General features: G+C 44.8%; 2 protein-coding genes and 1 non-coding gene across 4 annotated transcripts; 1 reads left to right on the top strand and 2 right to left on the bottom strand.

Moving 5' to 3' along the window:
• Positions 1–2321: 2321 nt before the first annotated feature.
• Positions 2322–5052, bottom strand: LOC115113310 (large ribosomal subunit protein eL24). Its single transcript, XM_029640830.2, has 6 exons — positions 4977–5052; positions 4775–4850; positions 4350–4460; positions 3688–3824; positions 3288–3351; positions 2322–2449 (listed from the first exon to the last, which is right to left on the bottom strand). The coding sequence occupies exons 1-6, from the start codon at positions 4979–4981 to the stop codon at positions 2369–2371; spliced, it is 474 nt and encodes a 157-aa protein (XP_029496690.1). The 5' UTR covers positions 4982–5052; the 3' UTR covers positions 2322–2368.
• Positions 4074–4253, bottom strand: LOC115116896 (small nucleolar RNA SNORA23). Its single transcript, XR_003861616.1, has one exon. It is a non-coding gene; the product is annotated as a small nucleolar RNA SNORA23 (small nucleolar RNA).
• A 139-nt stretch (positions 5053–5191) lies between the features above and the next one.
• Positions 5192–12281, top strand: LOC115113295 (centrosomal protein of 97 kDa-like). 2 transcript variants are annotated; one of them, XM_029640809.2, is made up of 11 exons: positions 5192–5285; positions 6296–6438; positions 6635–6793; positions 6885–6986; positions 7107–7220; positions 7381–7547; positions 8014–8178; positions 8488–8657; positions 8797–9505; positions 10583–10658; positions 10988–12281. In XM_029640809.2, exons 1-11 carry the CDS (start codon positions 5228–5230, stop codon positions 11504–11506), a joined length of 2382 nt encoding a protein of 793 aa, XP_029496669.1. In that variant the 5' UTR covers positions 5192–5227; the 3' UTR covers positions 11507–12281. The 2 variants fall into 2 exon arrangements, with proteins under 2 accessions (XP_029496669.1, XP_029496677.1); XM_029640817.2 differs by lacking the exon at positions 5192–5285 and adding an exon at positions 5363–5665.
• Positions 12282–12883: the final 602 nt, after the last annotated feature.

Below are 12883 nucleotides of genomic sequence, written 5' to 3'. Positions count from 1 at the left end.
CCACACTGCCCTCACCCACCTAGAGAAGAGGAATACCTATGTGAAAATGCTGTTCATTGACTACAGCTCAGCGTTCAACACCATTGTCCCCTCCAAGCTCATCACCATGCTTAGGACCCTGGGACTGAACACCTCCCTCTACAATTGGATCCTGGACTTCCTGATGGGCCGACCCCAGGTGGTGAGGGTAGGCAACATCTCCGCCACGCTGACCCTCAACACGGTGCTACATGAAAATCGACGGGGCTTCAGTGGAGCGGGTCGAGAGCTTCAAGTTCCTTGGTGTCCAAATCACTAAGAACTTAAAATGGTCCACACACACATGCAGGGTCGTGAAGACAGCACCTCTTCCCCATCTCGAGGTTGAAAAGGTTTGGCATGAGCCATCAAAGTTTTTCAGCTGTACCATTGAGAGCATCTTGACTGGCTGCATCACTACTTGCTATGGCAATAGCACCGCCCTCGATTGCATGGCGCTACGTAGGGTGGTGTGGACAGCCCAGTATATCACTGGGGCCGAGCTCGGTGCCATCCAGGACCTCTTTATCAGCGGTGTGAAAGAAAAGCCCGGATATGTTCTCTGCTTCCTCCCAGCAAGCATTACTGGTGCATCAAGTCTGACACCAACAGGCTCCTGAACAGCTTCTATCCCCATGCCATTAGACTGCTAAATACCTAACTAAAATGCTAACAAAATGGCTACATGGACTGAGTTGACCTTTGTATTGTATTCTTATATTTGCATTCTTTACACACTAATACTCCTATGCACATACATTTATACTGACTCTACACACACCTACATGCTGCTGCCTAGTCACCTTCCCCTATACATACAGTATTCACAGCCCTAGAATGTTCCTAGTTTGTTTTACAGCCTGAATTTAAAATGGATTAAATAGAGATGTGTCACTGGCCTACACACAATACCCCATAATGTTAAAGTGGATTATTATTCTTTTTTTTTTACAAATTCATAAAAATGAAAAGCTGAAATGTCTTGAGTCAATAACTATTCAATCCGTTTAATGGCAAGCCTATGTTCAGGAGTAAAAAAAAACACTTAAGTCACATGTTGCATGGACTCTGTGTAGAATAAGTGTTTAACATGATTTTTGAACGACTACCCCACACATAAAATGAACTGTAAGGTCTTCAGTTGAGCAGTGCTTGTCAAACAGATTTAACCACAAAGACCAGGGAGGTTATCCAATGTCTCGTGAAGAAGTGCACCCATTGGTAGATAGGTAAAAAATACTGACACTGAATATCCATTTGAGCATGGTGAAGTTAATTACACTTAGGAAGGTGTATTAATACACCCAGTCACTACAAAGATACAGGCGTCCTTCCGAACTCAGTTGATGGAGAAAGAAACCGCGCATGGATTTCACCACAAGGCCAATGGCGAATTTAAAACCGTTAAGAGTTGATTGGCTGTGATAGGAGAAAACTGATCGTGGCGCAACATTGAAGTTAATCCACAATACTAACCTAATTGACAGGGTGAAAAGGAAACGTGAACAGAATAAATAAAAATATTCCAAAACATGCATCCTGTTATAGGTATACTTCTAAATTGTTAAGGACTGGGGAGTTAAAATGAAAAAGATAACTGAATGGAGCTAAGCACAGGCAAAATCCTTGATGAGAACCTGGTTGTCTTCTGTCCACCAGACACTGGGAGAAGAATTCACCTTTCAGTATGACCTAAAACACAAGGCCAAATCTACACAGGTGTTGCTTACCAAGAACAGTGAATGTTCGAGTGGCCGAGTTACAGTTCTGACTTAAATCTACGACAAGACCGGTAAATGGCTGTCTAGCAACAATCACCAATTTTACTGCGCTTGAAGAGCTTAAAGACTTTTATGAAAACCATGTTTTCACTTTGTCATTATGGGGCAGTGTGTAGATGGGTGAGACTTGTACATTCATTTTGAATTTAGGATGTAACAAAATGTGGAATAAGACAAGCGGTATAAATACTTTCTGAAGGCACTCGTCGATCCAGTATCCCTGCACATTATAAATCATACTCGAACCGACCCTGTATTTAGTATGCTTACTTTGTGTTCCTAGTTTTATAGCTTGTTTTTGTTCTACCTTATTTTTAGTATTACATTGTTATTGATGACTGCATTGTTTGGTTTAGAGCTTGCAATTAAGGCTTTTCACTGTACTTGTGCACGTGACATTGAAACATAAAACACTAGTAAGGACAGTTCAGGGTGTATGACCTTACCAGGTCAGACAACAACTGTCAATTACACAAATATAGAAAAGAACCGACAAACATGAGATCACACAGCCCAAACATCTTTGTTTACCAATAAAGTTTATTTCACAACCAACAAAGCAAAAAGATTTAGCGTTTTCCTCCAACGCGAGGTGCATTGACCTTCATTTGCTTTGCCACCTTGGGTTTGGGTGCTGCCTTGGCAGGGGCCTACAGAGGGAGACAAAGTACTCAGATTAGACAAACCACCTTTGGAATCCAATTCAGTACCTGACCACAGTGCTAGGGTTATGTGTTCATCACAGCTCTTGATAAACCACTTGCTACCATTAGAATTCCAAGCATAAATTAAAACCATAGGTGCCAACCCCTCCCCTAACCTGGACGACACTGGACCAATTGTGCACCGCCCTATGGGACTACCGATCACAGCAACTTGTGATACAGCCCGGGATTGAACCAGGGTCGTAGTGATGCCTCTAGCACAGATGCAGTGCCTTAGACCGCTGCGCCACTCGGGAGCAGAGAGCGATGCAACTGAGTGCCTAAAGAGCCATTTCCCTTCCCTCTTCTGCAACATGACAACTGCTGAGGAGAACGTGCAGCATCGTTCGGTTGCGGAAGTCGACCCAATACTGACATTTTTTTTAAACTTTGTAAGCCTGAGTGTACCTTTAAAGAAGCAACGAGCAGGAGAAACACACCCTGCCCGTTTCAGTAAAAAGCTGAGGGATGGGCTGAAAAAAACTCAAATTCAGACAGACCTATGGGTGCAAGGACTGACCATCCATGATATCACAATTATAGTTTTACCCATGTTGAGGTTGTAGTGTTTTATATACACTTTGTTTACCAAAATTTGAGTAAAATTTAATATTTTGGCTTCTGATTAGGTATGACAGTTAAAACTATCTGATCTGAATTTCACAGACAAATGAAAATAGAGAAACCTTTCTGTGTTTTATAAATGCAGGTCAAAGGTTTTACAGGCTTCTGAACGATCAGATTCACACCGTCATATAAACACATATCTATATTGCTATCTTACCTTAGCACCAGCGGCAGAGGGCTTCTTGGTTGTCTGCTTTGCCTTCTTGGCCTCCTTGGCAGCTCTGGAGATCAGAATGATAAAAAATTAGGCCCATTCCACACAAGCAAAACAAGACACGAGTCCAGACTGCAGAAATAACAAGTGATGAGAGAATAAAACCTGACTGACAATTCACCGTTCCATCTTACACTTAAAACAGTATCACAGCAAGGTGACAGTGTCACAGTGTGAACAGCAGCTACATGTGCTTCACATGTCAAACTTGACAGAAACTTACTTTTTGAACACCACACATTAAGTGCCCCACAGCAGTAGACAGTTCATTTATTTGGCACCAACATGCCAGCCATTTTACATCTAAAGAAACGTTTCTGGTGAAGTTGAGTCGGGTCCTCACCTGATGGCCTGCTCACGCTGGGCCTTGCGGACCTCAGGCTTCTGGTTCCTCTTGGCCATGATCTCAGCCAGGGAGGCGCCGGTGATGGCCCTCTGGAACTTCACAGCACGACGTGTGCGCTTCTTTGTCACCTCTTCCTGTTAGCACAGGAAATAGACAACATGCAGTCGGGAACACATTCTGGATCAGATATGGGCAGTTTGGTAGTGTTGATGAGTATCAATAGGCACAACACAGGAGAATACAGACAATTAAGTGTCACTCATGTGGCTGAACTAGACCTATATGAATACTCATTGACAGTACCGTTCTTGCTAAATGAACAGTAACAATCACAGATGTATTCACATAACTGCAAACCCCTAACATCTTTCTCACATATAAAGGTTTGTAGGAGAGTATGGAGGCTGACCAGTGGTAAGGAGTCAAAGACTTCACAGAGCCAGTACTATGATCTCCAGTGGCTCTATGGCCACAGGTGTGTAGAGTGAGCACTGCCGACAAGCTGTAAGACACAGCCTGGCGACGGTACATAACGCAGATGGCAACCACGCACACATCACACCCGCAGCCAAAAACAAAAAGGCACACTATGTCTGAACTAAGATTGTATAATCTGCGTTCGGGGTAAAATGATAGACAATAACTAGATAGGTACTTACAGATTGGCCCTTCTTGTGTTTGCGCCTGTACAGCACAGTCCAGTTGATCTGTCTGGGGTTCCTCTTAGCCAGGAAGGCAGACTCACACTTAGCATTCAAGAACTGGAAAACCTGGGAAAGACAGAGGGGGTGTTAAACTACACATTAGTGAGATGTAGCATATTTGGCAACGTTGATATGTAACTTACTAGCTAGTTGTAATGTTATACCTGACGTGGATAAAGAACTTGGATTCTAACGTTAGCTAGCTGGAGACCTAGCATAGTCGGTGTCCACGGGACAGACCAAGAACAGAGTACAAACACGACATGAACAGTTCTATTAGAATTAACACAATGTCGGCCACGGCTTATTGCGGTCAACCGTGAGAAACCAAACATTACTAAACGGCATTAGAGGAAGGAAGAACAGCCATATCGTCGTACCTTTCCGTCTATCCTGGCGTATCGGACGCCATGGCCGGGGTATATTTTATACCCGCTGAAACTGCACAGCTCGACCCTGTAGCGGATTAAGATAAATCATGAATGGATGATCAACGTGTACTTGTGTAAAATATGTAATTTTTATTGGTAAAAGTGTTAATTTAAACATTTGATGGCAATAGATATTATTCCGTAAACTCACTTCATGATGGCTGAGGAGGACACAAAACCGGAAAGAAAGATGGCGGAAACGGAAACGAAGTTATAGGTGAGATTTCATAATTATTTATTTTAAAAATCTACGGATTTTTATCTACACATCATGGTTTTTTTTTTCATTACATCCAGTCAGGATCAGTATTTTGATTTTCAAATATGAATTTTGTTTATAAAAAAAGTATTTGACCAATCAGCAACTAGATCGGTTGCTTGGTGTTGACACAAGCGGGAAGTATGGCGAGAATAGAAAGGCAAGCCAAAGGACCCGATCAACAAATTGAACAAAATGAAGGTATTTTTCTTTTTTTATAGATATGTTTGATCAGTGTACACGTTTCAAAGTACCATCATGCTTTTTTCCGTTTCATATTGGGATTTCTATCAAGTGTAAATCTATTGAGATCTCTTTCCCACCTGATTATCAACAGCGCCCTGCACTGCAGTAAAGCTTATTGTAGTTTTTTTTTAAACCAAGCATAGTGGTCCTTTAATGACAAACGGACATTTTTGAACTACATATTCCAATCAATTCTAAGCGTTCTTTCTCTTTTCGATGGAGGTCTCTAACCAGACAGTTGTGCTTTGGCAAGCACGCTAGCGTAGCGAGTTTGGTGCAGCCTCGTGTAATTCTGCGCGAAATGGGAGTATCAGATTTTACTTTTGACACAACTGGTGAGTGCATGACAGCTCCCTTTGTGTGACGTTTGACTTTGTAGGGCAACGATTTAGTGAACATACGTATGTTTCGATGATTGGTTCTGTCCTACGTTAGCTAGCTCGAACTACTGACTGTAGCTAGCTACCCATCCTTTCATTATCTAAAAGTCCAGAGTCATGCGTTCAGGACTGGAGTGTTTTCAGTAGAGCTATGCTTCATTGCATATGTGAAATTGTTTTCACTGTCTGACCAATAATCCCAATAACATGCTGGATTTTCACACCCAGAATTTCTTTATCTACTGCTATATCAGCTACTCAATCAACAGAGTGAAGGTGAATGAATCAACATCCCGCAGACTAATAGTCTGCCCAGTATGAATAAACTGTATGATAGTGATCAATAGCAGTTCTCCAAGATGGCTTCCATGTTTCAGTTGGATCCTTTTCTGTATCTTGCTTGAGGCTGTGTCTACATTATGTACATAGTAGATTTATAAGCTTGCCTCCCTAGTTGCTGTTGTCCTCCGCTGTATGGCTTATACTGTTTCTATGTATCGTTCGTGTTCATGGTGATACTACCAACATGTGCATAATAGATTATACATCTGCCCACGCCCATGTTTTTATGTGTTTCCCCTTTAGGTCCAGTGGTGGACCTGTCAGGGCAGGGTCTGCAGAAACTGGAGCCCAGTTTCACCTGCTCTGATGAAACACACACACTCATTCTGGACAGGAACCACATCATGAAACTGGACCATCTGGAGAGGAGCCGAGGCCTCCAACAGGTAGACCTTTCTATCCAAGCACATTTGATGGAATCTGGTCAACTTAATTGTTGAACATTGTTGAATTCCTCAGATTATTTGTAAATGGGCATTTACGAGTTGTTGCAAACTTGTAATTCACCAAATTGGGTTGTATTAGTTCCCTCTATATTGTCTTGCTGTCTTATTCTGCCTCTCTCTGTTCTGTGCTGGGCAGCTGTCAGTTGCTGGTAACCGCCTGGTGCGGATGATGGGTGTGTGTCGTCTAACCGAGCTGAGAGTTCTGAACCTGCCCAATAACAGTATTGGCTATATTGAAGGGCTGAGAGACCTGCCACACCTGGAGTGGCTCAACCTGTCAGGCAACAACATCAAGGTGAGGGGAAGAAAGTGGACAATGTACTCCCTCCATAATGTGTTCATTTTGTCTCCTGATCAAGAAATTTGGATATCCACTTTTCACTCAGGTGATTGAGCAGCTCAACGGCTGTGTGGCTCTCCATCACTTGGACGTGTCTGACAACAACATCTCCAACATTGGTGATCTTACCAAGCTGTTAGCCTTAAAGGTGAGAACAGGTCTTGCCTCATGACTTTTCAGAGTTATGGGGATGCAGATAGAATTCTGGAGCATTAAGTAGGACAGTTTTTCTGTGGTGTTGATTGACAGGCTGCTATTTCTCTTGCAGACCCTTCTCCTTCATGGTAACAGCATTACGACGCTACGGACTGTCCCCACTCATTTGCCCGCCCATCTGTCCATCCTCTCCCTGGCAGAGAATGAGATCAGAGACCTCAACGAGGTAAAGACCCTTGTCCCTTTGCACTCTCTACTTTCTCTCTTTGCTCTCGTTTTGTCTTTTCACTCTCACCTGCTCTGCTTTTAACAACAATCTCTTTCCTACTTCTCTCTCACTTGCTTGTCTCTATTTCTTTATCTCTCTCTCTCTCTGCCTCCCACAGGTCTCCTACCTGGCACCCCTCCATGACCTGGAACAGCTCTCCATTATGAGTAACCCCTGCATCATGGCAACCCCCTCGTTGCCTGGATACGACAACCGGCCGTACATCATGAGCTGGTGCCTGAACCTGAAGATCCTGGACGGATACTTGGTGTCACAGAAAGAAGGGTGAGACCAGGTCCAGAACTCCAGTGAAGTTAAAAATGCTAACTATGCAGGGGAAGGAGGGTAGCATTGATTGACATTAAGGTTTGCCCTATTGCCTGGTGCAAGTGATCTGAGCAGTCGCGCATGTTGAGCCAGCTCTGAGGTTTCCGCATTGAGTGGGTGATTTTATTTTACTGGTAACAAACAAAATGCAAGTAGTCTGGCCTTTTTGGTTCCTCCCTTGTGTAGGTGAAAATAGCTTGTTACATTTTCAGGCAAGTGATCATAATCTTCAGGCAACCAAAATCTACTCCTGACTTGCCCAAAGGGCAAGTGCCTTTCAGACCATAATGTCAATCCCTGGGTAGAGAAATGGGCTGGTGACTGCAAGGTTGCTGTGTCGTACTATGTAGTTATATCATCAAAGTGTTGAGTAATGATCACTATCATTGCTAGTCAATAATGTTTCTATTGTTTGCGATCTCAGGTTGAAGGCGGAGTGGCTGTACAGCCAGGGCAAAGGTCGCTCGTACCGGCCAGGTCAGCACGTGCAACTGGTCCAGTACCTTGCCACCGTGTGCCCTTTGACCTCCACGTCAACCCTGGAGACGGTCGAGGATGCCAAGCTGGAGAAGATCCTCAGCAAGCAGAGGTAGGACAATACATCCACAACTGGGCTGTGAGGCCAACAGCTGTTCGGTGAAGTCAACTATCACACTGGCAGTGGATATGTTCTCCTCCTTGTGATCACTTGGAAAAAGCTCTAGCTATAAATCCAACCCATTGTTACAAACCAGCGGACCCTAAACTGGATCAATGTGCCTCTGTGTCTTTTCTGCTTAGTTTTGGTCATTGAACTTTTTTTTTTTTTTTTAAAGGAGGTACCGCAATGTATCTTTTAAGGGATACTGTCTCCTTTCAATCACATTACTTTAACCAGGGGTCCTGTGTATATCTCCAGGTTCCACCAGAGGCAGCTCCAGCAGCAGACCCAAGGGGGTTCCCCCAGCCCTCCCCGCCCCACCCAGCTGGATGTGGAGACTCACAGCCCCTGTCATGTGCCTCCACTAGGGGGAGCCAGAGAGGCAGACAGAGCCACGCCTGTGACTACCCCACCAGCCAGACAGACAGGTAGCAGATGATGAACTCTACCTGTTTGTATTTTTTTGTTTCTGTAAATTCTGTAACTCTCAGTGTGTGTCTCGTGTGTAAATCTCAAATGTTCCTCTCTCGTGTGTGTGTGCGTGTGTGTGTGTGTGTGTGTGTCCAGAGCCAGCGATCCTGCAGATAAACACCTGGCTGGGCTGCGAAGCCTCCCAGGTGGGCGCACCTCCTCTCCGTGGCCCCAGGGGTATGGAGGACAGCCTCTACCTGGAGGACGTTCAGAGCCAGACGGACGAAGATAAACTCACCGGTAGTCTGCTCTCCTCTGAGTCCACCTTTCTACCTGTCACCTCTGACCCCGCCCACTCTGACAGCGAGGACGAAACTGAGACATTTGAGCCTGACTCGCTGGCACCTGAACACCCCATCCGTCCCAAAAAGACCTCTCCTGAAAAGACCCAACACGCACCCTTGGAAAGGGAGATGGAAATGGAGAGCGAGGTGGATAATGGAGTGAAGGAGGTAAAAGGAGAAAGGGTGTCGGCTGACAGCCACCTCACCTGTACCTCAACCGTCAGTCCACCTGTGACGGCAAGTGACCAATCACAGACCAATGACAGCGATCCGCTCCAGGGAGCATACTCAAACTGCGTTGCTGCAGAGGTGAGGGTGGGACCTAAGCAGGAAGAGGAAGCGGTGGTGAGATGTGACAGGCTGGGCCGCTGTGAGGCGGACAAGGCAGCCGTCAGGATCCAGGCATGGTGGAGGGGAATGTGGGCTCGGCGTAGCCACCCTCTAGCCAAAGAGGTCCGATGTGAGATCCGCCTGCGCAGGATGCAGGAGCACATAATCTTCCTGTCTGGAGAGTTGGAGAGGTACGGAAGAGGCCCCAATCAATCCAAAGGCTGCTTTCTGATTCTCTGCCCTTCTCCAGAAGTGTGCACTTGTTCACTCTCCCTCATGCATTTTAAAGCATTGGATTGGTTGCTTTATGGATGGAGGGAGTTTCCACAATATTCCTCACACCAGTCCTTTCCTTTTAAATACATGAGGGGGAGTGTACGAGTGCACACTTAGAAGGGTAGAGAATTGGAATGTAGACACGGACCACCACGTCAGGCTAGAGAAGTCGGTTTCTAGCAGTGGAGGTTGCTGAGGAGAGGACGGCTCATAATAATGGCTGGAACGGATCAAATGGAATGGCATCAAACACATGGAAACCATGTATTTGATACTATTCCACTAATTCCTCTCCAGCCATTACCACAAGCCGGTCCTCCCCAACCTCCTGACATTTCTAGAGAAACTGGCAAGATAATATCCATACAAAACCATTGTCGCTAGAAAGAGCAGACATTTAGCCTTTTGTAAGCAGTGCACAAAGAGCCTTGTCTTTAGCCACGCTTAAAGGCAACATGTAAAGTGTTGGTTTCATGAGCTGAAATAAAAGATCCCAGACATTTTTCATAAGCACAAAAGGCTTATTTCTTTCTCTCAAATGTTGTGCACAAGTTTGTGCACAAGTTTGTTTACTTCCCTGTTAGTGAGCATTTCTCCTTTGCAAAGATAATCCATCCACCTGATAGGTGTGGCATATCAAGAAGCTGATTAAACAGAATTATTATTACACAGGTCCCCCTTATGCTGGGGACAATAAAAGGCCACTCTAAAATGTGCAGTGTTGTCACACAACACAATGCCACAGATGTCTCAAGTTTTAAGGGAGCGTGCAATTGCATCAGAATATAGCTATAGCTATTAAAACATTGGATGCCTTGGGGGGGGATATGCTGTCCCTGGAACGGGTAACTTCAGTCTTTCAACACTTCTAATGGCACAGCCAGATAGTTCTGAAGGGTGAAGGTATCTAGCCTTTTATGTTGAATATCATGTATATCAGGAAAATGCATATGTTAAGTACTTCCAACTAATACCTTGTCGTTTGTGTACAGGGTGCGCCAGCACCACGAAGAGGAGCGGTTACAGAGACTGGTACAGGAGGAGGCTGTGAACTTTCTATGGAGTCAGGTCAGTAATACACTAATCTCTCGTGGACTGACTACGTAAACATAAATGGTACTGTAGAGGTGTCACGATACAACGGGATGCGTGAGATCACGAGCAGCATTAGTTAGGGTGCTTTGGACCAATCAACTTGCAAAGAGAGGGGGTGGAGCTCTTCATCTCATCTCTTAACACGTATGGCTTGAACCAGAACTAAATCAAGCATCTGACCAATTACGCAAGTATTTAGTTCTGGGTTAACTGAGATTAGTGATAAACAAGGTCATGGATCAATCAGATTCAGATTCACGCTCACACACCCTTTCTCACTCCTTCTCCCCATCTCGCTGCAGCTTCAGTCCATGCAGCAGTGGCAGCGTACTGTGGAGGGGCAGCTGGCCAGTGTGGCTCAGGCTGGGTCATCTCCTGCTCCAGCCCTGACCCCCGGGCTCCCTCCAGCTCTTCGGCTCCCCCTGCCTGTGGCCTTCAGCACTGCAGACCCGGTTTGCACAGACCTCTCCTTCCCGGATTCAGGCTTCCAGTTTACAGGTGAACAGCAGGCGGGGCAGGAAGACACCTTACTGAGCTGTGGGACTTGCGACTCTCTGGAGACTGTGCGGGCGCTGGCCTTGGGGGGGTCCATGGCTCCTGGCGTTGGGGGGGACAGTCAGGACTGCAGTCTGCTGGAGCAGTACCTGTCCTCTGTGCAACAGAGAGAGGCGGAGGAGGGGGGTGCCAGCGACAGAACAGGCACACCACAGCCCCCCTCACCCCTCTCACTGGCCGAAATGGAACAGCCTGACTCCAACACTCAGAACACCGCCCAGAGTGAAGACACAGAGCAGCAACACACACTGGGAGGTCCAATCTGATGTGCCTGTCCCTCTCCTGGACTTTTCTCCTGGTCTTCTGGGATTAGCTAAGAGACTGCCCATAAACTCAGTGTGTTATTGTTGGCTCTAACAGCGCCTCTAAGAATTTACTGACTCACATCCATATAACGAGTGGTATATGGACTCAAGGATGTGGATATGTTTGTATAGCCCGGATGATTTTTCTCCCTTTAATTCTCTTGGACAATGCTACATTATTCATTGTCATGATCTGTCAGTCAGTTTGGCTAATGCTTCCTTCACTTACGTTGGGGAGACGCGGGAACGGCAGTTCCAACTCCCGGCACCCCTGGTTTTTCCCCACGCGGCCGACACGCAATCTTATATTGCTGCGATTTAATGGTAATCCGCGGCATGTCCCGATGTTAAGGGATTGCACGGCGGAAGACAAGATTCTCCAAGAGTATCAGATAGAACTACAATTCACATATATAAGTGCCGCTACTTGGTCGTCCCAAATCTCCTCAATGTCAATCTACCTTTAAGTAGAAACCGATTGGCTACAGTTCAGGCTAGACAGCTCGGCTCTAAATGTAATTCCAATTTCTTCTGTATTTAAATGCCTCAATCTATCCTTGTATTCCTGCAGGTGAGTGAGAGGACCAGGTCTGGACTAGATGATTTGGCGTGAATGTAAATATCACAGCGTGCTGAGAAGTTAGTTTAGCTGCTGAGAATGGTTAAATGCAAATTGTAAAAAAAGATTTGTAAAAATCTGGTGCTCTATGTTTACACAATAAAATGTTTTCTTTAACATTGGTTTGTTAAATTGAGTATGGCTTTTCCCTAAACCCACTGAAACTACAGTTCCTTCAGAAAGTATTCCTCTCCCTTGACTTATTTCACATTTTGTTACAGCCTGAACTTATTTAGGCTTGCCATAACAAAGGTGTGGAATACTTATTTTATTTTACCTTTATTTAACCAGGTAGGCAAGTTGAGAACAAGTTCTCATTTACAATTGCGACCTGGCCAAGATAAAGCAAAGCAGTTCGACAGATACAACAACACAGAGTTACACATGGAGTAAAACAAACATACAGTCAATAATACAGTATAAACAAGTCTATATACAATGTGAGCAAATGAGGTGAGAAGGGAGGTAAAGGCAAAAAAGGCCATGGTGGCAAAGTAAATACAATATAGCAAGTAAAACACTGGAATGGTAGTATATTCATATATTTATTGACTCAAGACATTTCAGCTTTTCATTTTGTAAACATTTCTACAAACAATTCCACTTTGACATTATGGGGTATTGTGTGTAGGCCATTGACACAAAATCTAAATGTAATCCATTTTAAATTCAGGCTGTAACACAACAAAATTTGTGAAAAGTCAAGGGGTGTGAATATT

This window comes from Oncorhynchus nerka, linkage group LG3 (genome assembly GCF_034236695.1).
Source record: "Oncorhynchus nerka isolate Pitt River linkage group LG3, Oner_Uvic_2.0, whole genome shotgun sequence".
NCBI lineage: Eukaryota > Metazoa > Chordata > Actinopteri > Salmoniformes > Salmonidae > Oncorhynchus > Oncorhynchus nerka.
Note: the sequence above shows the minus strand (reverse complement) of the source record. Positions and strands in the feature narration are given on the sequence as shown.

What these genes read in the sequence shown, in the direction of transcription:
- LOC115113295 (XM_029640809.2), top strand. Translation starts at nt 5,228, where the DNA reads ATGGCGAGAATAGAAAGGCAAGCCAAAGGACCCGATCAACAAATTGAA. An exon ending in AAGATCCTCAGCAAGCAGAG is followed by an intron (nt 8,179 to 8,487) that starts GTAGGACAATAC and finishes GTATATCTCCAG; the next exon opens with GTTCCACCAGAGGCAGCTCC. An exon ending in TGAACTTTCTATGGAGTCAG is followed by an intron (nt 10,659 to 10,987) that starts GTCAGTAATACA and finishes ATCTCGCTGCAG; the next exon opens with CTTCAGTCCATGCAGCAGTG.
- LOC115113310 (XM_029640830.2), bottom strand. An exon ending in CAGCGTGAGCAGGCCATCAG is followed by an intron (nt 3,352 to 3,687) that starts GTGAGGACCCGA and finishes TCTGATCTCCAG; the next exon opens with AGCTGCCAAGGAGGCCAAGA. An exon ending in CCTCTGCCGCTGGTGCTAAG is followed by an intron (nt 2,450 to 3,287) that starts GTAAGATAGCAA and finishes CTCCCTCTGTAG; the next exon opens with GCCCCTGCCAAGGCAGCACC.